We start from the raw sequence: 27,449 nt of genomic DNA, 5'->3' as shown, positions 1-27,449 counted from the left end.
CAACAAAGATTCCTAAATATGTACTTACAACCAAGAATGATCCACCTCAAATTCGCCCTCTACCTTCAAATGGTGTTGGGAAGTATAAAAATGTGCATGGGAGCACTAATTGAATCTGTGCAGTAAATTGAAACTTGTCTTAAAAATAGCACTCCCTATCCCATTCTACAATGAAACATGGCCACATCTTGGTTGATTGTTGAGATCCCTTCATTGTAGTGTGGTATGTGAAATCAACTGAATCCACATCATGACCACACTTTGCAGGCCAAGGCTTGGTTATTATTGTATTGAATTCAAAGCTTTCACAATGACATTGCGTAATAGGATATCGTCCACATAGGGAGTGCATTGTTTTCAATGAGTTAGCTGAGTCATAGATGTGCATTGTGAGAAGGAGCAGTAAACTACAACCAAGCAGTGTCTACATATTTACAGAGCAAATATGCCTGCCCCCATGTATTTACTGTATATAATTAGACATACATGCAAAATACATAGAAGCAATGTTCTTCCAACATGTATTTACATTAGGATTATTTACATCAAGCTGTTCTTCTTTAAATATTTATCTACTAAAACACTGAGCATGCTCCACATTACCAAATTACTTTTAAAGCTCCGGGTAACGCAGACTACAAATTAATAACGCATTTGACAATAAACTAATTTATTCTGTAAATCTGCCTTTCTCTTGGTCAAATACATTCTTGTAATGCTTTGCTTTGAAACTGAACTAAATTCCTTACTTTGTGTTTGGGAAAAATAGCCACCATCAGAAGAGTTAAAAGCCTCAGCATTCCCAGCATCAGGCAAGTGATTAAAAATGTGTTGCTTGAGCCTACAGAGAGGCCAACCCGCATACTGTAAATCACAATTTATGTTGATTTTGCAATATTTTGCTTCAATACCAGCCATTACTTTTGCCTGTTGTTGGGGATGCCAATACTGTATATATACATATATATACATATATATATATCCTATACTGTATACCCAGCTTTGTAAACTGATCTGTTGTTTTTTATACCAGACCAATGTTGCTCTTTTATGTTTAGAAGCCTAAAATAAATAGGATCTGGCTATAGTGAAGCTCGATAGACCATCTACTCATTTCCAAGCGAGGAATTCACCTGGAAATACACACTTTCACACTATGCAAGGTTGCGTTTTGCTTTATAACTAATGACTGTACAATGCGCCAGTCCAAAAAAAAAAACTCATTGCCGCACCTACCAACATTTATACTTGCATTCTTTGTAAATTTGTGACTCCCATCAACAATACCCCCTTTTCACCCTGATCCATGCCCACTCTCTCTTCCCATTTATTCATTCACTGGCATTTCTTCTTCCTGTACTTTCACCCGTGCCCACTCTGCTTCCGTGTGTGATTATTCTTGTATGCTTCCATCCTTGTTCACTTTGACTATTCACCTGTACTATTCGCTTCCCTATGTGATATTCTCCTTTACTTTGATCCATGCCCCTCCCCTTCCCAATGTATTCACTTTGCTTTACTTCCATCCATGGTCCTTTCCCGTGTGACATTCTCATGTACTTTAATCCATGGCCACCCTCCTTCCTTGTGTGATCATTCTCCTGTGCTTCCATCTATGCCTGCGCTTTCTCCCCCAAGAACATTTTTCGTCCCCTCATCCTTCCACTTCTTCCCCTTGTGATCATTCTTCTTGACATTCATCCATGCCCAATTTCCTTCCATGTGCTTCCATCCATGCCCACTTTTTCTCCTTAATCATTATTCTTCTCTTCTTAGAAAGATTATAACAAATAAGTGTGCAAACCAAACTTTATTTGCTATACTACTCATTAATTTTTAACAAAAATACATAGCAGAAAATGAACACACAGATATCCTATATGTAACAATGGGCACACATACATATATATATTCAGTTTTCAGGAGCTCAGGGGAAGGAACATAAAAAGGAATTAGTTTATTGTTAATACTGACAAAAGGAAGCAGAAAGGTGGAGCTGGTTTTGATAGCAACAAGAGAGATGACAACATAAGATTGTGATTAGGCAAAGCCACAGAATAACATGAGGAGAGGAAGTGCAACAAAAGTAAGCTGATGTGAGTTGAGATAAAAGGACGTGCAAGTGATTATCCTCTGTAATATTCTTCATTATCTTGGTATGTACTAAAGAATAACAGACTATTCTGTAAATCAGTATTTTGTTTTCTCCTTTGTCTTTGACAGCAGCAGAGATCCATTTATTTTCTTGCATTTACATTTTAAATTTGATCTCATATTCAGTAAATGTCATTTTTCTTTATGGGTGAACTATTACATAAGTATGTGAAACTGTATACAATTACATTAGGATGAAATCTGCACATGCAGTAAACTGTACATACACAATGAATCATTTCCCATACCTAAAAACTGGGTGCTATTCTGCTGACAATTTATATCAGAAAGCTGAGTTGTTTTTTTCCCCTAATGTCAGAGCATAACAAACCCTGCAATTTTATTATTTCTGATTTTCATCTCAAGGTCAGGTTGCAGTAGTTGCGACACAGCTCGGTTTATTATTACTAATATGCATAGTCCACTGTGTTCCCCATAACGCTGCAGTGTGGAGCAGAATGTACTTAGAATGATGTCCTATTTGGTGCTTTACATTTTTATAGTCAAACTGATAGAAGATCTGTTGGAAATTTCCAAACTACCAACCTACTGCTGGGTGTACTGAACTAAAATATGTTGGGTAGCCCGAGAGCGAAAGTTGAATTATTAAATTACCAAGTTTTGTAAAGGATGGCACTTGGGTAACTGTATCTTACCTCAACACTTTATATATTTTTGGGACTTTTAAAGTACAATGTAATATTAATGTTGGTTTTAGCATTTATTACAGTGAGATAATATTACAGATGTGTAAATAATATCAGATAATATATTGAGCTGTATTCTCTATTATAGACTGTACTACCATTGGTGTTTCTCCTGAAGAAGCTATACTAGCGAAACATATTGCGAAACACATACATTTTTTGTAAAACAACTGGCTAAAGTATTGTTTGACATTGCATGATCTTTATACTGTGTGTTTTTATTGTTTAAATTATGTTTTTTTAAAGTGATTGATTTTACTTTACATTGCACCGTAAAAGTCCCAAAGATTAATATACTGTTGTTGCATGATAAAGGGATGTAGTATCATACGCAGACCCAGTATCTTTGTGATAACAAAAGTGTACCTTTCCTGTTACACTCACTGCTATCAAGGATTTAGAACTTACAGTGATAGAGTTCTTCTTTAAAATTCTCTATGGGCTACAGTAGTATAGTAGCCTGTCGGTCTTACTACTATGCTGCTATGCAGTACCAGGCTCCTTTTAATAGTGGAATTATATCTAAGTAGTAAAACATTTCAATCAGAAAGTTTTTGCAGAAGGGACAGGTAATGATCCTTCTGCAATAAAATAAATTTATCTGCCTGCCAATTTTTTAATTACACTCCCCTGTCCTCATTGCATCGCGGGCACCACCTTCTTTACTAGGTACTCTTCTGGATTTCAGATCTTCAGCCAACCTGATTGACCGGGACTGAATGATATAACTCTGGTGCATGCGCACTGTAGTTTAATAATTCCCAAGGGCAGGATATGTGCTGGGGTACCTAGCATTGTATACTGAATTCGTATGTTCTCCCATGTATGCATAGGTATCCACCAGTGGTGTCAGCCTGCAATAAAGGCAAATTGTACTGCTAGATAAATTAGCCCTGTTACGTTGGTATTACTCTGGCAGTGATATTTGATTGTAAGCTCCTTTGCAGGCAGGGCTAGTAGGAATAAATTATGTTTAACTATTTATAATTTTCTGGAATGACTGATCAGCTGAGGAAGGGGGCTGAGCTCTGACCATGCCAACTCCTGCAGCAGTAACAAGATGTTACTTACTGCTCTAAAAAGGTCTCCAGAGCAGTGGTGATAAAACTCCTATTAAAAAGAGGGCAGCCAGATTTTTGACAGAAGGGACTATGAAGAGAGAGTGACATTATCCTAACCAAGCTAAAGTCTGAAGTCGCTGAACCAGGATGAATGCCAGGGTAAGATGGCAGCAGCAACAGCAATGAGGTGGCTGTGTCAAAGCTGCAAGCTGGATGCCAGCAGTATATATTTACATTCAAGATAAAAAAATTAAGTAATATTAAGGTAAAGTATATTTATAAGGCAGTATTTTGCAACTTTATTGCTATATATATATATAATAATATTGTATATATACCGGTAGTTAGTAAAATTATCACCTGTACACAGATGCATGATTAAAGTATACAGTGTTTATAAACTCCCATTTCTAATGAAATATGTGCAGCACTGGATGACGACCTGCCCCTACCATAAAAATAACTGGCATTTACACCCCCTACTAGCCTACCAGGAAAGATACTGACACCAGGGTTAAATATAGGTAGGGGGATTATTTATAGCTGCACCAACCTTAATTAGGGAAAACAACAAATATTATAAGGAAAAACATTTCTGAATTATAATTTGTAAAGAATTGATCACAGTAAATGTACACTTGGTTTTGTTTTTTATATTTGAGTAATAATAATAATATTTTTTTAATGCACTAAACTACATTTTTGGTAAATATGTGACCTGTCAACCCAATGTAATGTTTTTCCCTTATGCTCGGTACACACAAATAAAATTAGTCATTGGAAACGGTTGTAAATGAACAGTTCCAGTGACAATAAAAAGAATAATTACTGTACAGACAGTGCTGTTCTGTTCCATGAAGAGGTAAGGGTGAGCAGGAGGTGTCCCACTGCGTCCTCCTCATTAGAAACCAATAGCAGTTGTTAGCACTTCAGAATTGGGGATCACTAAAAAACCATAGGGTAACAAAACCTCCCTCCAAACCTATATACAGAAGAGGGACACTGTAAAGCAAAAAGTATGCAGACAAAGTACACTTCTCTACCATGGTCCCATTTTTGATTTTTGATTTTTTTTTTAAAACTTTGTCTCTTTTATATTAGCTTTTATAAAAAAAAAATTGAATAAACTAGAGGCTAGATGGAAAGTTTAGAGCAAATGAGCACGCTTTTTATGTAGAGAAGTATATATCAACTGAGGAGCGCAGAGGGACGTAGATGTGAAAGAGGGACAATTCCTCCAAATCTGGGACATTTTAGAGATAAAGCTATACTAATGCTACATTTTGAATTTAGAGAATTACAATCAGTCATCTTGATGAAACTCTATGGTCTGTAACAGACTTAACTGGAAGGAGTTACAGTATTTAGGACACATCAAACATTGACCCTTTAAACCTATAAAAAAAAATATATATATAAGTAGTAAACTAAAACTACTAGTAGTAGTGAACTGGAAACTAACTACCGGTAAATTAAATTTTAAATTGAATCTAATTTCATTACCTTCAGTTTTTGTATCAGCATTGCCCTTTTAATATTTACTGCCTGTAAATACCTTTTATGTTCCTTGTAAATATTCTGCAAAGTCATTCTTGTTTTCACTATCAACCATCCCTCTGCCTTTACTGTGCTCAATCCCACTGAACTTCAATTTCCTGCATTTTTGTTTCTTGAATCACCCTCCTCTTTTTTTTCCACAGTCCATTCCCCCTCCAACCCTTCATCTATCCTCCTCCTCCTAATCCTGTTTCCCTCCTTCCTTCTACTTAGTTTCTCTGAAAACCCCACCTCTCTCTTACTTCTGCCTTTCAAACAAATTTTGTCTCTGTTCCAGAGATATGCATCCCGAACCTTGATTTTGACCTGTGGCACACAGGCAAAAAACCTACAGCAAGGCAAGAGGCAGAAGAGGACAGGTGAGCCATACAAAAGAGCAGGTCACACATGGCAGATATAAACACAAGTAAAATGAGGAGGAAAAGTACTTTTCCATAATCTCCCTCTTTCTAACAGCTGCATAATCCTTTCATTCTTCACATATCTATTTTCCTTTTCCTGCCATTATACACATCTCTGACTAATACGAACCTTATCAGTTAGGCAAAACATATCTCTTGTTGCGTGTAACATGAGTGGTTGGCCTCATGACTAATGTTCATGTGTGTTTTAATGTAGCGTACATAACCTTTTCCAGTCCGGGCACCCTGTGTTCATTTAAATGGCCTCTGATGAACCTGACAAGATATTAATGGTTGAGGGGGGTGCTAATCAAGAAATCTCTAGCAATAAGTGTTTTGCCGTATACCCTCGTTATCAGTACAAGCAAATAAAAAGAAGAAAAGAGTAAAACATAACAATAATTCCTTTGATGGAATTTTCATATAACAATTATTAGTGTTTTGTACAAAAAAATTGCTACAAGGTCACCCTCGCTGAAGTAGGTGAGGGAGGGTATTATTGACCTAATTCACTAGACATAGAATCTTTGAGATAATAAATGCAATAAAACTTTTGGTGTCCTGACGCGTTTCGCCTCTTCTCAAAAGAAGTTGTACAAGAAAGTGACACGGTCATCTGGAGGTGATGAAAAACAGGGAAGATCCAAGGCTTGTGATGTGCAGCAGAGACGCTGTGGATAGAAGCAACGTCAACCCACAGCGCCTCTGCTGCACATCACAAGCCTGGGATCTTCTCTGTTTTTCATCCCCTCTAGACGGCCGTGTCACTTTCTTGTACAACTTCTTTTGAACCCCACTCTCTCCCTTCCCCAATCATTGTATCAACACAACCAGCAATGTAAACATCTTACCTCAAGTCCCCTGATGAAGCCCTAAGAGGCAAAACACGTTGGGACAAACGTTTTTTTTGCAACAATTATATCAGGGACTCTATGTCTCTATGTCTAGTGAATTAGGTCAATAATAGCCGTAATCACGTACTTCAGCGAGTGTGACCTTGTGGCAATTTTATTGTACAAAACACTAATAACATATGAAAATTCCATCAAAGAAATTATTGTTATGTTATACTCTTTTCTTTCAATACACTGCCGCTCAACAAATACCCTGGCTTCTTTTCTTCTGTTTATGTGCTTGAGCCTGACAAGATGTCTGAAAAGAATGGCTGGATTATGTCAATATATATTTGGATTTGTGGGGTATTCTTAAAGAAATGGACAAGAAGAATATGATTTTTAAGGTATGGTCAATATTGTAAAGATCACAGGTACAGTACATTTGCTGTAAAATGTATAGTTTTAACATCCAGCTATTTGAATTAGTAGTACCTCACTGGGTACAAAGAGCCTCCACAACTCGTCCGATGGCTCCTTTCTCATTTTTATATAATATAAATTCTTAAAATAGGGTATTTTTTTATCTTTTTACCTTCTGTGGTAAAGTGAACCTTTACTTGACTGAACTAGACAAAGTAACAGATTCACATTAATGGAGGGATCATAAGCAGCAGTACCTAAAGTGCACTTTTCCTCTAAAAATATCCCCCCCCCCTCATCTTCTTCCCGTCCATCCTAATCTCAAAATCGCAAAGTATTTAATTTTTTCCCAGTTGTGTTCCTTGTGGCTTCCTCATTTCTTGTGTAGTTTGGGGTCACTTAGCCATTAGTTGAACTCATTTTGCAAGGTTCTGTAAAGACTATCCTGAAGCCTCCCGAGATGTTTGACATGGTATCTCAGGAGGCCATAGGAGAGTGAAATGATCTTGGTGTATCCATATGGAAATGGCCTACAAGTTACAGTGGCTCTCAAAGCCAAGAGGGGAACTTGAGAAGAGGACAATGCTGGGTTTGGCAGGCTTGTAAGTACATTTTTCCTGGTTCAAGAGGTAGAAGACAAATATTAACTTTTTTACATGAATGTGGTCTACTTTAACTGTCTTTAAACTATGCTTTTCTGCCATCCCAGTCTACCGCCAGACCACCTAAGATTCCTGTGTGGGTTTTCCCTATTTTCTCTCCTGTATTAGGGCACAGCGCTCGGGCCTGGCTGCATTTTAAAATATTTTATGTTTCCATTGTGAGGGATTACCATCACTCTTTCATGGTATTCTTGAATTGTAAGAGCACTGTGCCCACGGTAATTCACTTCTATCACATAAACAGAAAATAACATTAATGGTTTTCATCAATGTAATTACCCTAACTCAAATTTAGCTTCCTGGCTCTCTCTCTCTTACACTTTCTTTAAAGTTACTGGTCCAACAGAACTAAACTGTGGGGGACTTTCTCCCAGCTCATAGGCTTCACATCTTTCTACATGAACCTCCTGGCTATCCAACTCCCCCTTTCCCAGATATGCACTGCCTTTTATTATGACTAACTGGGTACTTCCTAGTCACCCTCATTTTTTTGCCTGAAAGAGGAATGAATTGCCTGGCTCATTCCTTCCAGGATACTCCAGGCTTGGAAGTAAAAAGGAATAAATCTGCAGCAACACAATTACTCACAGCCCTATCCAGGGCCCTTTAATCCCTTTCTAGGTGAAATTAATTAATATTTTCTGAATTTTGCATCACATATTTCATTACACTAAACCCACCATACATAGAAGTACCAGTTATGATACTTTAGGAGTGGTTTGGACAAGTGGAGATCCAAGGGAGGATAAGTACTGGCTTATTATGGTCCCTTCTGTAATAGAACCCTGTTTTTACTTACAGGCAAATTACAGGTTCATGATACCCTGAATCAACTAATCACAGGTTGTCTCTAGTAACTGATCACATAGCCATGGCACCAGTCCAAGAGAGAACCAGTCAATACTAAGATTTTGCAAGAATCTTAATATTTATTCCCAAATAATTATATTTATGTAGTCATATAAAAGATTTATATTTGCATCCCTATTTAGCTCTACATGGTGCCTTATCCAACATGTAATTTTCCCTGACTGAGTTTTAGAGGTCACCTAAAGTCTGAAATTGGCTGCCTTGTCAATTGGGTGACCTCAAACACTATTTTCCAGTTCCTAACAGTAAATAGGATCAAATAAGCCCTTTAGTTGCCTGCATTCCTTTAAAACCTGAAGTTCTGTCAAACATTTAATACACATTGAAAACACATCCCAGGAAATCAGAGTTGTTTTCCCTGCCCAAGTATTTATATTTGAGTTCATCTGATTCTGAGATTTGCTCAGCTCTGACTCTCAGCTTCCTCACCCCCCCTAAGGTTTTGCTATAGAGGGAACTGAACATGCATATATTTAAAACGACGGCAAACATGATATTTTTAAAGCATACTGATGCACATCATTCTATTAGGAATGGGCCCATACAAAAGTAACAGATTTATAAGCTATTATTTAGTCAGCTTGTAGTTAAACACACAGCAAACCTAATTAAATGACATCCGATGTAACTTTGCCCATGACAGAATAAAGTTTATATTTGCTAAAAAGTGCATGTCAAGCCAAAGGCTTTTTTTTCTAAATATAGATCAAGTGGGTTGGGTTTCGACTGCTATCCAGGGTTCTAATAATATACTCTCAAATCCTGTCCCCCTGACAAGTTAAATAAACAGGAAATGAAAAAAATCCTTTAAAGGGTCATTTATACAGACTATCCTGAACCCTCCTGAGATGTTTGACATATTGGGTCTGATTTATTAAACCTCTCCAAGACTGGAGAAGATAGATTATCATGAATGAGAGCCTGTAATGTATTTGTTAAAAATCATTTGTTTTAGTTTGCAAATGTTTTTAATCCTGGACCAGATCAAATTCAGGTTTTCTGGATCACCCAAGTTCTCCTTTGATAGTCTATCTTTTTCAGTCTTGGAGAGCTTTAATAAATCAGGCCTATTGTCCCAAGAAGTTTTGATTCCTAGGAGAATTTTTCTTCTTGTTTGTATTGCTGTTGGAATGTTCTTCTCACTTCCTCCTGCAACTTCTCCCTCCTCTTTCTCCTGGATCTTTCCTCTGCTTTTGACACTGTTGACCACCGCCTTCTAATCCAAATCATGAACTCCATTGGTATCAGTGACACTGCTCCCTCTTGGTTTGCTTCCTACCTGTCTGCCTGTTCCTCCTCCCTGTTGGTGTTCCCCAAGGGTCAGTGCTTGGACCGGTTCTCTTTTCACTGTACACCTCCTCTCTCAGAAGTCTCTATTTCTCCTTTGGCTTACCGTACCATTCATATGCTGATGACACTCAATTCTATATGTCCACCCCTGACCTGTCTCCCTCAGTCCTGGATAAGGTTTCATGCTGCCTGTCAGCCATTTCATCATGGATGTCTGACTGATTCCTGAACTCAACCTGAAAAAAAACAGAACTCATCATCATTCCCCTCAAATTGCAGTTCTCCCCCTGACATATTCTCAACTGTGAAACAACACTGTTATTCGGCCCTCCCCTAAGGCACGTTGTCTTGGTGTCACCTTTAATTCTGCCCTCTCATTTACCCCCCTATATTCAGAACATTTCCATGTCCTGTCACTTTCATCTCCGCAACATGTCCAAGATCTGCCCCTACCTGTCCCCTGAGACCACCAAACTCCTTGTACATGCTCTTATCGTCTTTTGTCTAGATTACTATAACCTCCTCCTCTCTGGTATTCCAATAACCCGACTCTCTACATTCAATTATGAACGCTGCATCCAGACTCATCCATCCTTCCCACCGCTCTTCCTCTGCTGCCTTTCTTCGTTCATGTTGCTGCAATCAATATGTGTACACACAATTGGAATTGAGCATTAGTGAGGTTAGAAGGTTTAAATACAGGAGGGCTACCCAGGGGTTTGCATTCGTTTTTTAAAGAATGTTTCATACCTTCTGATTTGGAGGGACAATTCCTTTTTAGAACTAAACCTCCAAAATATTCCTCTTAGCCCTCATGTAGAGATTTGTAAGTAAATGTATTATTTGTTTATATGTGTTTAATAACTCTAAGATTACTGCAATGGTTAGATTGATTGCTAATAAAAAGACAAATTAGCAGTAAAAAGTGAAAAAATTACTAATCTTGCAATTTAATTTACCGCTGTCCATATAATTGGAGGTGAAGCAGGTATTATTTGCCTATATATTCTTTCTAATAGGCGTCCCTCTATCGTATCCCAGATAGGTGGAAGGTATGAGGTTTTCTTGCCATATGGAATTTTCAGTTTAATTGCAGGGTTGGATTTATTGTGTATGAAATAAATTATAAAAAAGTAAGGAGAACAGTGATTGTGAGTTTGTCTTGCGTAAAGAAGTGAAATTCAGACAGATATATTGGGTAATATTAAGTAGACTGTAATTACTGAGTAATTGATGCAATCAAGTTAAAAGGTAATCTCCTCTTGTCACTTCTCCAGGTATCAGAAAGGTTTTACAGTCCAAAGCCGCATAAACAACTTTGTCGTTGGAAAGGGTCTTTCACAATCCTTTCCAACGACAAAAGTCTGAAAGATGCATGAACGAGTGATGTACATACAGCACCGTTCTGCTCCATAGAGACGGGGAGGATGAGAACGACGGAGCGGCACCCTGCTGCGTGCTCTCCCCCTTCCCTTGCATTAAGATCGTTCGCCAGGACGGTCATTTCGACGATGGATGACGGGCTCTGTACACATCGGCCCTGTGCTGATTATTGGGCGAGAACCATTGGACGTGTGTACGTAGCTTAAGGCTTAATGAGCACTCATTAGTGTTCTGCTACTGGGATGGATTTGTAAATCATGTGTGAAGGCCATAGAACATGCTTTTCTTTCTGAATTAAATCTTATGTTTATTCTTTGTTTATATTGGCATTATTCTACAATGCTTTAATTTCTCTATGAACTTATGATAAATAAATCTTAAATGTGTTTCAAGGTAAAGTACAGAAGTACAGTTTTCTCTGAAATCACTAGGACAGATTTTCATAGAAAGGACACAACCAGCAACCAAAACCTGACCTGTTTTTAAACCCTGGCTTAATCTGTGTACAGGAACTTGTTTACTATTTGATACTAATTTAATATTGCCTGAAAGGATAGTTAGTGATGATTTTGGGTGACAGTAGGAACAAATGATCCCTCTACAGACAGGCTGCTTCGGAGGGGAAGGGGTAGGTGAAGCAGGAGGCATCCCATTGCAATGACTATGATAACCATCAAACTTAGTCGGTTGTTAAGTTATCTGACATGGTGAATACACTACACAACCATACAAGAATCCACTTTAAAGGCAGATATCATCAAAAGCAAATTTAAAACATAAAATTTATTATAATAATTCTAAAATACAAACAATTAAAAAGCTCCTAAATTATCTCATACAGATCCCAAATCTTCCTCGACGCGTTTCACAGACATAAGCTGCTTTCTCAGGGGATTGTTTGAGATCTAAACATATTACAAATACATAAATTGTACAATATGATATTATTTCTATTTAATACATCAAATTTAAATTTACATTTCTACTTACATGATACAATAAATCGTTTTATCTCATTTTTACTACCTCCTCATGGTTCCTTGAAGCCAGTATAAGAGAATGGGTGCATACAACCTCTTGTTTTTGCTGACATGGTGCATAGCTAATTGACAATAAGGGAGATCTGCACGGGTGCTAGATTTTCACCATCACAATCTAATATTTCCAGCAATTAAGTATATCATATGTCAAAAGAAATGCCTGGTACTTCCAGGTCTGGAAAAGCATGTGACTCACTCCATGTGACACCTTTTAACAGAGCTATTACATGTGGAATCCTTATCCCCTTGGTTTATAGCTCACACTGGGTTTCCATTACATTCCTGGCATCTAATCTAAATGGATCAAATAGCAAAAAGGTAGGTGAGTATATGAATATGTGGAATCTCCATTAAATTGCACCCAGGGCTGGATTTCCATTATTGGAGCCTGTGGGCACACATTTTTCTGCCTTCAGTAGCACACCTCTGCTAAATATTTTTCTTTTACTTTTTAAATACCCTTGCAAAAATGTCTGTTTGTACTGATGGAATATGTGGCCAATATTTAATAGGAAAAAGTCACCTTTATTGTTTTTAGGAACATGCCTACTATGCCTAATGGAAAATAACAGCTTTGAGTTAATTTATTCAGCAAACACAGCATAGTAAAATACACGTATGGTACCATTAGCACCTTCAATGAATCTATTGTTTGTTCTTTTGCAGAGACATTGCCTTTGGCTTTTTTGGCCTCTTTGCAAGGACATATACCTTTTTGTTTCATGTTTTCTCTCAAAGCGTTGAGACAAATAGAGAGATCTTCCTAGCAAAAACACAGACAGCAAAAAAAACCTGACCTGTTAACTAACCATTAAGGAGAACTTACCACTGGGAAGTTCATGTAAGATGCCATTGCTGATCTTGTTCTGCTAATTACCTGGATGTAAAGCTGATTTTATGATTTCAGATCATAAGATATAACATGCAGATAACAGTGGGACAATGAGATGAACACCGGAGCTGTGCACTCGTGCTGGGTCAGTGATTCAGAATGTAATAAAGGCAGAGCATCAGAATACCAACCATGCAAGCTTTATGTATTAGAACCTTGTCAGTAATGGCAACTTACAAACTCTCTTAGTGTTTGGGTAGGTTGCTTAGGTTGCTTAGGTGCTTGGTTTAGGTTTGTTTAAGCATTTGATAGTTGTCACTCCAATAATTGTCAAATATTGAGCAGTGTTTGCTTACACTGAACATCTCTGAGTGCACCTGTTGACTTTAAGCAAACACAACATTGTAAAATACATAAAGAGTACCATTAGAACCTCCACTAAATCAAATCTTTCAGCATCTTTAGCATCTGGCACTTCTAGGGGATAATTCCCTACTATGTCACTAGTGTCTTCAGACTTCAGCACTGAGGAAATAGAAGCTTTTCAATCAATCAGCAAGCTACACCTTAATGTCCATTCATGTAATTATGTATCACCTAAATATTCATTACCTGTATTTTTAGATTCAGCCAGTACAAGTACCTGAATTTGACTAGGTCTTAGTCTTTCTACAGAGGATTACTAATACTTGGTATTAGTAATCATCTGTGGGGTACGGCCCAGACAGGGAGCAGGAAGAGGAGGGGGAGAGAAGTCAGCTGTGCAGCAGTGTACATGAGAGGTTAGAATGAGCAGAGGGGTGAACTCATCATTCAGTTTCTTCTCTTTTACTGTCCAGTCACGGGATGGAGGTGGGAAACTGATATGGCTGCACTACTCTAAATGCAGTAAAGATAAATCAGGTCACTATTCTTGCTGTGCTCTGTACAGAAATGAAGTAAATGTGTACACAGAATTACAAATATCCTGACAAGTAAAACAGCTTTAATATATGTATTTTCCCTGTGTATTTAGCTGATTGAAAAGCATTTATATTAAACAGGTAGGAAAAAAGTCCTGCTGATCAGTGTGCAACACACACAGAAAGTAAGGTGCTTTTCAATGACTTAAAAGTTGAAAATAGTGCACATTCAGTGATCAGATATTCATCTCAACTATAAGGCTGTGTACACACGTCCAATGGTTCCCGTTCAATAATCGGCTCATGGCCAATATCAGGCGAGCGTCCTGGCGGATCCATGGACGATGGACGACGGGCAATCCTTATGGAAGTGAAGGGGGAGAGAGCACAACGGGGTGCGGCTCCGTCATTCTCCCCCTTCCCTCTCCATATAGCAGAATGGTGCTGCATGTACATCACTTGTTTATGCATCTTGCAGTCCTTACTCGCTGGGAAGGATCGTGAAAGATCATTTCCAACGATAATTATTGCATGTGTGTATGTAGCTTAAGAAAATCATTTTCTGATTGGCCTTATGTAATAATATATATATATATATATTATATAATAGTAAGAAATAGAATAATAAGAGAAAGTCATCCCCATTTATCTACATGAACATATATTTCAAATTGGCCTTATGTAAGTAATATTGTATGGAGTACAAAGATAACCTCAGCAGTGGCACCAGTCTATTCCATATAAACTATAATAGGTGATAGTTACCACTTAGTACAAAGCTTTACACCTCTGACAATGGGAAAAGGGTGATGATCACATTGATGTGTAGCAAAACATTTCACGGAAACTGGTAAAAATAAATAATAGCTAGTAATTTCAGCTAGTCAGAGGGGATGTAGTCACTCTCTTGGTGATTCCTATAGATCAGGTGCTGATATGCCTTTGTGGTAGCATTGCTTGATATGGTATGTGATCTTCACAGTTAATGGGCCTGATTTATTAAAATTGGTAAAATCCACCTTTATTCTAAAAAAAGTACACAATGGGTATTTTGGTGGAGTCTAAGGGCCCGATTTATTGAAGCTCTCCAAGGCAGGGGAAGATACAATTTGATCATTGAACCTGGTTGATCCAGCAAACCTGGAATAGATTTCTTCAAAGTCATTAGCTATTTACTAGCAAATGTTTTAAATCCTGGAGCAGGTCTATTCCGGGTTTGCTGAATCACCCAGCTTCACTGATGAAAGTGTATCCTCTCCAGCCTTGAAGAGCTTTATTAAATAAGGCCCAATGCATCCTTAACAAGTCTTCCTGTCTGGACAGACCAGATATGACAGCAGAATAGAAAATAAGAGTAAATGACTTGGATGACTTGCAATATAGCAGAAAGAAAAATCTACGTGTATATTTTCATTGTGCTGTACAGAGCACTAATGTTAAAGTCACGTGTGCTAGATCTACAAAAGCTGGGCCAAAGGTGGCATGCAAGATAATGCATGTGAATTTCTGCCAAAACTAAGCACTAAATGACTGTCTATGGCATAACACAAATGTTGACACTTGCCCTAATGGTTCGTGTACATCGTAAAATTTATTGGTCCACTAGGATATTTAGTAGATTAATAATGCTGGGCTTTTAACAGCTTGATGTAACCTTTCAGACTTTAAAAAGATCTGGAATCTGTGCCAAAAAAGGCAGTTAGTGATTTCTCCGTTACTGATTTTCTGTGCTTCATTTTGCACTATGGGGGCTTTCATTCGATTAGAGCCAGGGATTTGCCAACTTATGTCAGAGACCCCAACAAGGAATACAGCAGCACAGTAGTAACATCACCAGATATCAGACCAAATTGTTAAAGACTAGCAGTCAGAAACAGCAGTACCTTGGATTTCACACTGCAGATATAATGCTATATGGCTGAAGTCACAGAAGTGCCTAGGCACAAAAAGTACCGGTAAATATTTTTTAGAGAACTGTTTAAGCAAACTTACGCTTGTACAACAGTAAATCTTCACTTTTTGAGTTCAGTTACACTTTAAGCTGAAATCCAGACGATCAAAAGATACACAAGGGGGAGCAAGTGCGTATTTATTAATACATAATTAAATATATTTTTCGTTTGCAATGCAATTCAAGTAGTTAAGAATTTAAATATGTTTAGCAGCAGCCTATGGGAAGGGAGAAGCTAATGTGCTAATGAGAAGCATGCAGCTAGATGTATCAAGCAGCATGACATAGACATGAGCTCATCAGAATTCTGCTTCTATTTTCACTGTCTAGTTTCAGGCTGGAAAAGAAAAAGGACCTGTAAGTAATATTAAACTGCCACAGAACAAGCAGGGCACTTCTGTGTGGAAGTGCTGTGTAAATCACAAGGCTCCCTGGGAATAAATACAAATCCCTTTGCAGACAAAATAGTTCTCATATTCTATTTCTATGTGTTTAGATCTTTGGCTGTAGTTCAGCTCTAAAGAAAGGACTAAAAGCATTGTTAAAGACACTCAACCTCATTTAGTTGATCACACACATTAAAGTTTGCTTCAAAGTCTGAATATAGAACTAAAAATGTTTGATGGAGGTGTGTTAGGATAGGCAGAGGTGAAGGATTTATTGATAAGATTATGGTTTGTGGTCCCCAATCCTATTCTGACAATGTTTTAATGGGTTCATCAAACCTCTAGTTTCATCTGTCTATTTTTCTATATCTCTAGTACTATGGTGTTTGGCTTTTATACGTTAGTATTTCAGAAGCAGATACTTTCTTGTTTCCATTCTAGGTTGAGTTAGTTGTGTTTAATTGCTGTCTATTGGTTGGTGAATAAGGCTATGTACACATGTGCAATGGTTCTCATTAGATAATCGTCTCAGGGCTGATATCGGATGAGAATCTGGCGTGTGCACAGTGCTTGATCCTAATGCAAGTGAAGGGGAGAGAGCGCAGCGGGGTGCCACTCTGACGTTCTCCCCCTCTCCATAGAGCAGAACGGCGCTGCATCGTGCAGTCATTTGTCGTTGGAAAGCATAGTAAAAGATCCTTTCCAACAACAATTATTGCACATGTGTACTTAGCCTTAAGCTTGAGTGTTCCCTCATGGATGAATAATGATGAGGAGAGTCCATAATAAGTGATGAACCTCTATGACAATGCATATGATGTATCAGGTTGTCCTACAGATTAGTAGATCATTGTTAAATTAGTTTATATTGTGGTAGATGAAGATCAAGATAAAAGCATCCAATGCGGTGCCACCAAAAGCCGAAAGCTTAATGTTTGCGAAGCCAAGAACTATGTGTACCTGTTATAAGGAACATTTTGCCAACTGCCAAACTTACACAACCTTAATGGGTTTGGACCTGTAGTACAGGTTTTTGCTTCTATCTATAATAAAAAAAGTAAGCCTACAGTTCTCTTCTTAAGGCAAAACCTAAGCCTGGATGTCTTGTCTGCTCTGAACCTCCCTACTTCCTCCACTGTAATTACATACATACTATCCATTACACCCAGTCAGGATGAGATGAAGAGTTAACCATATACTGCCAACAGGAACTACCAGATATTGAAAAAGCTGATAGTTCTTGTTGGCAATTTTATGGTTTATCCTTTATTTGTAAGATTTTACAATGAATGGGAAACAAACAACATAAATACACCAGCTATTTAAAAGGGACATCCTAACCCTAGGTACAATTTAAACCTGAAATCTGGGCACAAAAAAAATTAATAAATATTTTTTTTAAAGTCACAGTAATCTACTTTTTCTATCTTTGTAAACCCAAAAAGTAGCAGTGAGATAATAGCTGTGCTGTACATAGCTTGTACAGGGAGCTGAGATGGTGTGCTAGCTACAGCAGCCTATAGAAGACTTCAAGAAGGGGGTAGATACAAGACCAGTAAACCAGCACATAGGACCGCGCTGCGTATTATGTTGGCGCTATATAAATCCTGTTTATTAATAAAAATAATAATAATAAATAGGACCTGATTTATTAAACCTCTCCAGGGCTGGAGAAGAGACACCTACATCCGTGAAGCTGGTTGATCCAGCAAACCTGGAATAAGTCTGGTCCAGGATTCAAAACATTTGCTAGCCAATGACTTAGAAATATAATCCAGGTTTGCTGGATCATCCAGCTTCACTGATGAAAGTGTATTCTCTAGCTTTGAAGAGCTTTAATCATTCAGGTCCATAGAGAGGGAACAGAAGTGACTGGTCTTAAATTCAGAACTTTCTGAAAAAGGAAAAGTTTCACAATGAGTTAGTGCATAGCTCATGTAAAACCAAATGAATCCACACTGCAAGATGCAATGAACAGTACATATGCCAGTATTTGTTTTTCTAATATTCCGCAGTTTAGAAAATCTAAACCCTAAATGGATAAAATTTAGTTTGCTAGATCACTGGGTGTCCAACAGTTGGTCCGGTGGGGCTTTTTTTTCCTCCTTTTTTTTATTTAAACAGTGTTTTATTTTTTTATTTGTATCTCAGTGCTGTTGATTTCCTCTTTTAGGAACTTTCTGTCTACATTTACTGACTCCAACCTTGACAGTACATCATTACTCCAATTTAGTTTTAGTTTTACTAGCAAAGTTGGCCACCAGATCACTGTGATCGATTCCATAAATTCTGGATCCTTTGTCAAAAGAAGTGCAGTTTTCTTATATCTCCCTATTTTCCTTGTATACAGTTGTATATAAGTACATTATATTCTTGATTAATGTATGCAAATTGAAGAATAATAATATAATATATTTCAGCCTACCAGTCTTGTGGAAGCTGCATTTGGTTTTTTTTTACCTATATTTTAATGTTGTGCCCTAGGGCAATGTTAATTCATTGTATTGTATTTATGGTGAAGCAGGTATCAGCCTAGGCTGTATCCCCTTATTTGTTTCTCCCTCTCTTTTCATCTCTATAACATTAGGAGGTGTTCTTTGTTAAACAGATAGAACTGGGCAGGGCTGATAAAACCTGATTGAGATTTCAGTACAGTAGAGAGTGTCCAAGAAGTTAGTAGCTCACTGGATTTTTGGCAGAAACAACAGGTATTTACTTTTCTTTATTGAAAGATATACCCAAACACATAAAATGTATCCTTAAAATACCATAAGCCATTCACAAAGTTTTACATACACTTAGAGCAGAACTAAACTCCCTTCTGGCTCCACCGCCAATGCTGACATGTTTACCTGGTCTTCCTTTGAGTTTGGGTCATTGCTGGAGTTCATTCATTCCCAGCACTAGTTCCAGAGTTGTACACGGAACTCATGTTCATGTGCAGATCAGTGTACATTCAATAGAAGATTGCTAACAAGGAGGTAAGTTTGTTTTAATGCAAAAGGGACTAATGCTTAGTGATTTATAACCTTTTATATAAATAATATATTTGTTACCACATTTATTGTTATTATTGGAAGCACATTCTAACTAATCATCACATTTGTAACCTTTGTGTTATCTTACATATTAGTTTATAATGAAATTCATAAAGTGCACATTATCAGCATCTTATGTGCAATAATATGTGATAAAAAAACTAGCATTTCAGAATTCATTCTGTGCTATTCCCAGCCATTACATTTTCAACAGGTTGCTTCATTCATGTTTTGTGTACATAGGTCACAGGGAATACTGCTTTTAGTAAATATTGGATTGAATTACAGATTCTGTAACCTCTTGAGTACAGTATGTGAGAGGTGATGCCCACTTTGCCCCACCCTACACCTCCATAAAAACGCCCTTGTATTACACAGATGCTGTGTCACAATTACCTGACGCCAGGTGTCCCTGGGATTCAGGTAAAAGGGGAGGAAATGTCAGAGTGAGCACTGCAGGCGTGATCACCTCAGAGAGGAGAACAGTTATCAGAAACTACACTTGTAGTAGAGAGAAAGAAGGCTTCCCAAATAGCTGCCTAACCACAGGTGACCTGGAGATGACATAACAAGCAAGAATTAACGGAAGTAATGTGGTCGTGCTAGTGTGTCAGTGGAAGATGTTTATAAGTTGGATTGCAGAAGTGTGCAGAAAGAGGAGATTTATGCAAGGGGTAAAGGAGGGAGACCAGGAACCATAAGTGACAGGTCTTTTTGTATGTGAGGTGTTTGTTCTTTTACTATTGGTAAGGTGCTATGAGAATGAGTATACAGTGGATGTGATTCTTTTTTTAGTGTTGATCTGTAGGTTGGTGTGACAAAATGCATGATGAAAGAAAACTTTACCTATGTAAGACCAACATGTTGCCTCTGAAGTTTCTGTTCTAGTTCCTCTTTATGTTCCGGCTTATGCGCTTGAAGAATTAGCTTGTAAACTAAGTGGAGGTGTACAGACACATGTGTAGGAATTAGTTCAAATGTAACTTTACATCACTTAATGATCTTTAAATGACTGTGTGAGAAACATCATGTTTGAATGTTTGCAATTTTTTAACTATTTGTAAAAGTTTAATTGAAGATATACTAATTTATAATGTGTATGAATATGTGGATGATCTTGGTGTTTTCTGTTAATGGCAATAGAAGATAAAAAGCTGTGATAACAATGTTTTTTTATGACGATACATGTAATATGAAGAGGGGTATGTTATAATATAATTGCATGGACAGCAATTTTATAGATGTTTTGCAGGATCTTTAACTTTTACTGTATTGTTATGTATGTCAGCTAGAGAAAATCATAATAGGCTTGGGTGGCAGAGTAAGGGGTGGAAAGGGTATCACATTTCTCTGCATTGTATGTATAGGGCCACTTGTTTGAGAATGTAAGACTAAGAGCACATAAGTTGCAAGCTGACTGCTCTGTTGGTTTGAGTCCTCTAAAAAAATAGAGAATATTTTCACCAAAAGGTTTCATTAGAAATATGTATAAATATTGGGTGAAATGTGTGTAAATCTTGGGTGAAAGCATTGAAGGACAAACCCCTTTGGGTGCAGAAGTCTTTCAAAGACATATATGGAACACAAATTATTGGCACAAATAACTGTTAATGTATATGAGATACAGTTAACATATTTTATCACTGGATAAGTGATCCTTAGAGCCCCAATGTATTCTAACTTTTTATATAGTCATATACTTCTGTTAATTTGTAATTGATTTGTCTTAAAATACTTTTCATACTTAGAAGAAATGCATTCTCACTCTCCCGATCTTTATGGTGATATAGCTAAATACGAGTCAGGTGTAATATCGAGAGTATCCTCACAAAGTGCTGAGGAATAGAGGCTTCTGGAGAGCTTTATTAAATCAGGCTCTTTAGCTTCACCAAAATCCCCCTTGTGCCTTTTTTTTGTAGATTTGACTTGGATTTCCCCTATTGACAGACAGGCCTTAGTTACATGATACAAAGGGAGGAAAAGGGTAAATAACAAGTGTACCCCATCCTATCAGAGTTCATAGATTTTTCTAAATGTAGATTTGATTTCAACACAATAACAGATGACTTCACATGTCCTTACAAGTTTTGACTGTAAAAACACAGTTATTATACTACTAGTAATGGAAACACTTTATCTCCAAAAATGTGCAAGCAAATCTGCAGTTCAACTTTCAGTATTTAGACACAGAAACATCTCAGAGCGAATCTGAAGTCTGTAAGTGGTTATAAGAACAGTTCTATCTCATCATTACCACTTTAGTAGCTGATTCCCACTAAATCATTTGGTAGATACCAGTGGGACCCTGGTACAACTATCTACAGTCTGGTAAAATCTGGTCAGAAATGGTCTTAATGAAAGAATTGTCAGCTAAAAAAACATACATCTGATGTGGAAATGAATCCAAATGACTCTTTTATGCATGAAAACACAGGAACTAGCATGCAGAAAAAAGGCAACAGGTGCTTTGAACTGATAAGTGCAAGTTTTAAATATTTGGCAGTAACATAGGTCAGTTAATTCCTCAAAAGCCTGAGTGGTACAAGAATGAGGGCCTCCAAGCAACAGCACAGCATTAAAGAGGTTCCTTGCAGGTTTGGAGCTGCATTTAAGCAAATTAATTTGGAGATTTGGTAAAAAATATTGGTCACCTCAACCCTACAGGCAGATTTTTATCCATCATGCAATGCCATTATAAAGATAGGTCATTGTTACCAAACCTCTTCTTTAGCCAAAGTCCAATATAACTAGTTTTTGTAAAAAGAAGAATAAGAAGTCCTGAAGAAATGTACAGTGTGGCCCTCACAGAACTCTTATCTCAACGTCTTTCAGTGTGTCTAGGATTACACAAAGAGGAAAAGCACCTAAATAAGCCTATGATTAATTTTTCTGAAAGCTTAGAAGAACCTACATGCTGAGTTACTTGTCCTTAAAAGTAACTGTGAAAGTGTACTTGGAAGAACAGATGGTGTTTTATTAGCTAAGGGGAGACATATCACAGTCTATGATTGTCAGCAGAGAGCAGTGCCATAGAAATCTCTTTATGAGTGCATTGCGTAAATCAAATAATGATCGGCTCAGAATGTTGTTGCCCCTCTGTCTTCCAGACTTGCTGTTATCAAGATATATTAAGGCATTTCTTTAAAATAAATACATAGCTGGTATTAAAGGTCAGTCAAGATTATGGTAAGGTAAGTCACCTGAAAAAGTATAATTATAAAGGTTACATACTAGCACTTAAGTTCTTAGGTCTGCTCACATGCTATGGCCATAATGAGGGGCTCCCACTTTTAACTTTGTTTATATAACAGAGAATGGAACACATGGTAGTGAAACAAACAGAGGTTGGAAAAACAGGCCACCAAAACTCCCAGATGAACTAGGAATTGTGATCTATGGCTGGAAAATCCCATTGTTACAGGACAAGAAGCCAGGAGTTTCTTGAGCTTGCCAGTATTAATTATAAATAAACTATTACCTCTGCGTGGACTGTAGATTGTTAAAATATTTGAAACTAGTCTTACTAAATTTGTGTTTGTACAAGTAGTATTTGAATCACACATTAATAATCCATCTCTTCGTGCAGGTCATACCACCAGAAGTTGCTTGTGGGGGAAGGCAAAATGGAAACCCCAGATGGATCATGGTCTTGGTGGGTGCTGGCTGCTTCTATGGTGACCTATGGAATGACATTGGGATTTCCCTCCTCCATTGGTGTATTTTATAAAGACCTCCAAATCTCCTTCAGTGCCACCAACACAGAGATCTCCTGGTTTCCTTCAATAATTACGGCTGTCCTGCATGCTGGAGGTTAGTGCGCTCTCTGCTTTGGCATATATGCTTTGTTCAAACAAGCAAACCAATACCAACCCAACTAAAGCAACTGGTGGTAGCATTGGAATGGCAGGGATAGTCTGGGTGTCTGTTGACAGCAGATCTTTATTCAGGGATGTGAATGAATAATAGAGAGCCCCGGGGCACAACTGGACTTTTGTGATCCCCTGTATGGATCAAATTGTTGGAATTACATCACAAGTCTCCTAGGAAATTATACATTGGAATAGTTATTGATGTAGCATTAGTGTAGCTAAACATATATAGGCTGTCCTTAATGGCACACATTTTGTCCCTTTAACACCTCCTCTTAATATCATTTACTGTCTAAGCTAGTTCAGCAACTGCATTTGACTTGTGTTGTGTTGCTCTGCTTTTCTTTGTACACTATGGGCCTGATTTATTAAAGATCTCTAAGACTGGAAGATAGACTATTACGGGAGAACCAGTGATCCAGCAAACCTGGAACTTATTTCCTAAAATCATTTGCTATTAGTTGGAAAATCTTTGCCATCCTGGACCAGATTCATTCCAAGTTTGTTTGATCACCCAAGTTCTCCCATCATAGTCTATCTTCTCTGCCTTGGAGAACTTCAATAAATTAGGCCCAGTATGTCTTATCAAGGTACCTTCGATTTACAGGACAAGAACATTTGTTGTAAAATGCTAATCTGGCATTTAAGTACATACATTTGTATTTACAGAGTAATCACAGTGTTTTGAACGTCCCCAAATCAACATGAACCTCAAGAATATGTCATAGTGTTAAGGCAAGCTTTAATGCAGCTTTTAATTGTAAAAAGTTTGCTCAGTCCGAATGTCCTGCTGTTTAGTAGTAATGTAGAAATGGTTAACTACAGCTAGTATGAGTAGGCTGTGGGCTGTCCAGTAAATGTGATAGAACCACTAAGAGTTGCTTACACCTTTTGTTCATATAGTGGAAGTAACCCTTTTTGATAGAAGGAGGAGCACATGGAAGTAACTTAGAAGTCCCAAATTGTTGATAGCACAGAAGTGTTGGATATGACTGATGTTAGGCTTTTACTCAGTTATGAAAGAATGTGAACTATATGAAAAAAAGAAAATAACAATTTATAAAGTACCAGTGGTACTGTAATGTATTTAAGGACACCAGAACTTGTCCACTTGTCCAGCAGTGTAGTAAAGAATAGATGAGTATTGGCTGTCAACCCACAGTCCTGCTTAGAATAAAGATCTTGTTTTGGGAAGTTTTCTGTTTTAATTGATTTTTTATAGAATGCTGTTCTCCAACCACCTGCATAATTCCACACATTAGTCCAAGCGTACTGTAATTCCAGCTACTTGATTTACGTGTATTGCTTTTTTTATTATTCATTTATTGCAGGCTGTAATCTGCTGATTGAACTAGGAGATAATTCAGGTTATTTTAAGACAACACTGTTTTGTTCTTGGGGTGATTTGGGACTTTGTACTTTTTTAGTGTTCAATGTTCTTTCTATGTAGCTGAATGGAATATTAATGTGAATGCACTTTACACCATATTGTAGGAAGTATTCATTTTTATTGGTTGCTGTGGGTAAATACAGGTCAATGAGTTGCTCTTTGCCTTAGTTGGGTAATCCAAGGATCTTCGTACATATTTTGATTGATGGAAGATAAAAGAATTAGCTTCTATTTACAGTTATAAAGTTCTGACTTAACTAGCTAATGGCTTGCTTTAAGTCAAGTAGTTTATAGTTGAAAGTCAAAAAGACCAAGAGCACTTTTACTTACCCTAATTCTCACTTCTCCAGTAGCAAGTATTCTTCTCTTCCTTTCAATTGTCTGGGATGTGAGCAGAACCCCAGCATTATCATTTACAATGCAGGAGCGATATTCCTGTATTGTACTTGATGATGTCAGAGTGCCTGTGACCAAGGAATGCTGAACTGAGTTTCTTCAGAGTGCTGGTCACACAACTAGAAAGAAACCTGAGGAATCAAAAGAGTAAAACTGTTTTGCAATGGTACTCTAGGGAGAAATGAGCTGAAAATATATACCTCCGTCCAGCAAAGTTCTTTATTGCAGAAGAAACAGGAGATGTTCCCTCTTCAATAAAATAACCTTACCCGTCTGATCACATTTCCTAAAACACACTCACCGGTCCCCATTCTGTCACGAGTGCTGCCATATTATTTCTTCTCCTGGTTTTTCCTGGTGCAGATCTTTGGTCATGTTTTTTAACACAACTCAGGGGAGCAGAAATGTATTTAGCTCTGGCAGCCAGAGGCAAGCTGAGATGCATCAGGTATTTTTGACAAGAACAGTAATCAGAAAAGTAAGTATGTTTTATTGCAGAAAGGAACATGCAATGTGATGATAAAGCCTGATCCCAAATTTTGAAAACAAAATTTTAGTTCCAATGGTATTTTTGAATTTTTCCCAGAGTTGAGCTTGAAGACTGGAATTGGGCTTTAACCTGTTTATGTGCTGTAGTATTTGGTTAAAGGTACACATAAGTACAATTAATATTTATACGATATAAATATATATATAATTATACTATATATAAGTATATACTATATATTTATACTTTATATGTTACATGTAATATGTTAGCTCTAATATTAATAGTATTATTATTATTAATAATAATATTATTCAGGTATATAGTGCCAAGAGCTAAAAATATTACTAGACGTGCTGGCACAGTGTTGATGTGGAGCTCAGAGAACTTTGCAATCTTTATTTCTGGGGTTGGAGCACTGTGTTCCTTTACAGCTAGAGAACAATAGACTGCATTCACCTGCATAGTCCATGTACACGGCGTATCAGCAGTTTAAAATACCACATTATTCCATGGTAATGAAAGTATTTGAATATGTTTGTGACAGCTACAAATTGCTTTTCATTTACTGTTTATGTTTAACATAATTTATAATATTTACAGTAATCCTGTTGTGATAGCTGACCTCTCCTCCTTGAAATGCCAACTGCCTGGCTGGCAACCAGGCATGTTTGCTTAAAAAAAGTAATTGAACCAAACCAAGAATGCAGACAAAGCATTTTAGATCAACTTTTTTGCAAGCCTGTTCTGTTTAGTGACTCCTAAGAGTGTTGAAACCAATGGGCTAGCTAGCTAGGGAATTATGATTTTAGAGTGAGGTTAGCAATTTCACCCTTTTTTTCTCTCATAAACTGTTTTACATTAATATATATTTTATATTTTACATTATATATATATACCTAGAGTAACTGTATTCTAGGTATTAAGTCCAAGAGTATATGGTGAGATTGGACAGAGTGTATTATATATTAAATAATGTTACCTCTATTTACAACCAATAAAATCAAGGGCATGAAATACATACAAACTCCACTCATCCATTGCCATAAACAGTACTAATCAAGAAATATACAGCCGATGGATGATAAAGCTCCCAAGGCTTGGGCTTGTACTTACTTCATAAAAGGCTTTAAAAGCCCATGTTTAAAATTCCCATACATTTCCTTGAGTCACGTTTATGAGCATTATCTATAACGTTGCTTGCAAAAACGCAGGGTTAACGCTGGGGCATTTTCCTGTGTTTATAAGCCCTAAAACGTAAATGCATTAAAACGCGGGAAAACGCGGCATAGACGTTTTACAGCGTTTTAAAGGCAAGCTTTGAAACGCTAATAAAGTGCATAAAAAGGCATATAAATGCAGTAGGAACGTTTACATGCATTTTTAAAATCGTCCATGTAGACCAGGGGTCAGCAAACTCTGGCCTTTAGGCCGAGTACGGCCTAGCCAGTAGTCCGTTCCGGCCTAACGCCCCCCTGGTCGATTCGGCCTAATCCCGGCCGGCAGGGGTCAGCAACCCGCGGCTGCGAAGCTTCATGCGGCTCTTGAGCCTCCTTGTTATGCCTCCCTATTTACCGCGGCCGGCGTTAACACTTGCGCCGCTGGGGTAAGGGGACATTCTCTCTCCTCAGTATGGATTGCAGAGGAGAGGGATTTCCCTTCAGGGGCGTTCCTGGTGTGGGCGGAGCCATCAGCACAGGACTCGAGAGAGAGTTCGGCCTAGTGTGCCTTCCTGACCTCCTAAAATGGCCTAATAGCCAAAAAAGTTTGCTGACCCCTGGTGTAGACCCAGCCTTATAGAGCAAAAAAATACAAAC

At 37.6% G+C, this 27,449-nt stretch overlaps 1 protein-coding gene across 6 annotated transcripts in view; it reads left to right on the top strand.

The window, feature by feature from the left end:
- The first annotated feature begins 2,051 nt into the window (after nt 1-2,051).
- SLC16A5 (solute carrier family 16 member 5) overlaps nt 2,052-27,449 on the top strand; it is a 30,317-nt gene continuing 4,919 nt past the window's right edge. The window contains exons 1-3 of one of the 6 annotated variants that reach the window (XM_072403877.1): nt 2,052-2,156; nt 5,757-5,838; nt 23,077-23,300. In XM_072403877.1, the coding sequence (XP_072259978.1) occupies nt 23,114-23,300 (187 nt within the window). In that variant the 5' untranslated portion in view covers nt 2,052-2,156; nt 5,757-5,838; nt 23,077-23,113. Of the gene's footprint in view, nt 2,157-3,829; nt 4,082-4,155; nt 4,188-5,756; nt 5,839-19,560; nt 20,079-20,120; nt 20,207-23,076; nt 23,301-27,449 lie in introns of those variants that run through there. The other 5 variants (XM_072403878.1, XM_072403879.1, XM_072403880.1 and 2 more) reach the window with 5 other exon arrangements.

The sequence above is a fragment of the Pyxicephalus adspersus genome, chromosome 3 (assembly GCF_032062135.1).
Source record: "Pyxicephalus adspersus chromosome 3, UCB_Pads_2.0, whole genome shotgun sequence".
Lineage (NCBI taxonomy): Eukaryota > Metazoa > Chordata > Amphibia > Anura > Pyxicephalidae > Pyxicephalus > Pyxicephalus adspersus.
This window is presented reverse-complemented; position numbering and strand designations above follow the sequence as displayed.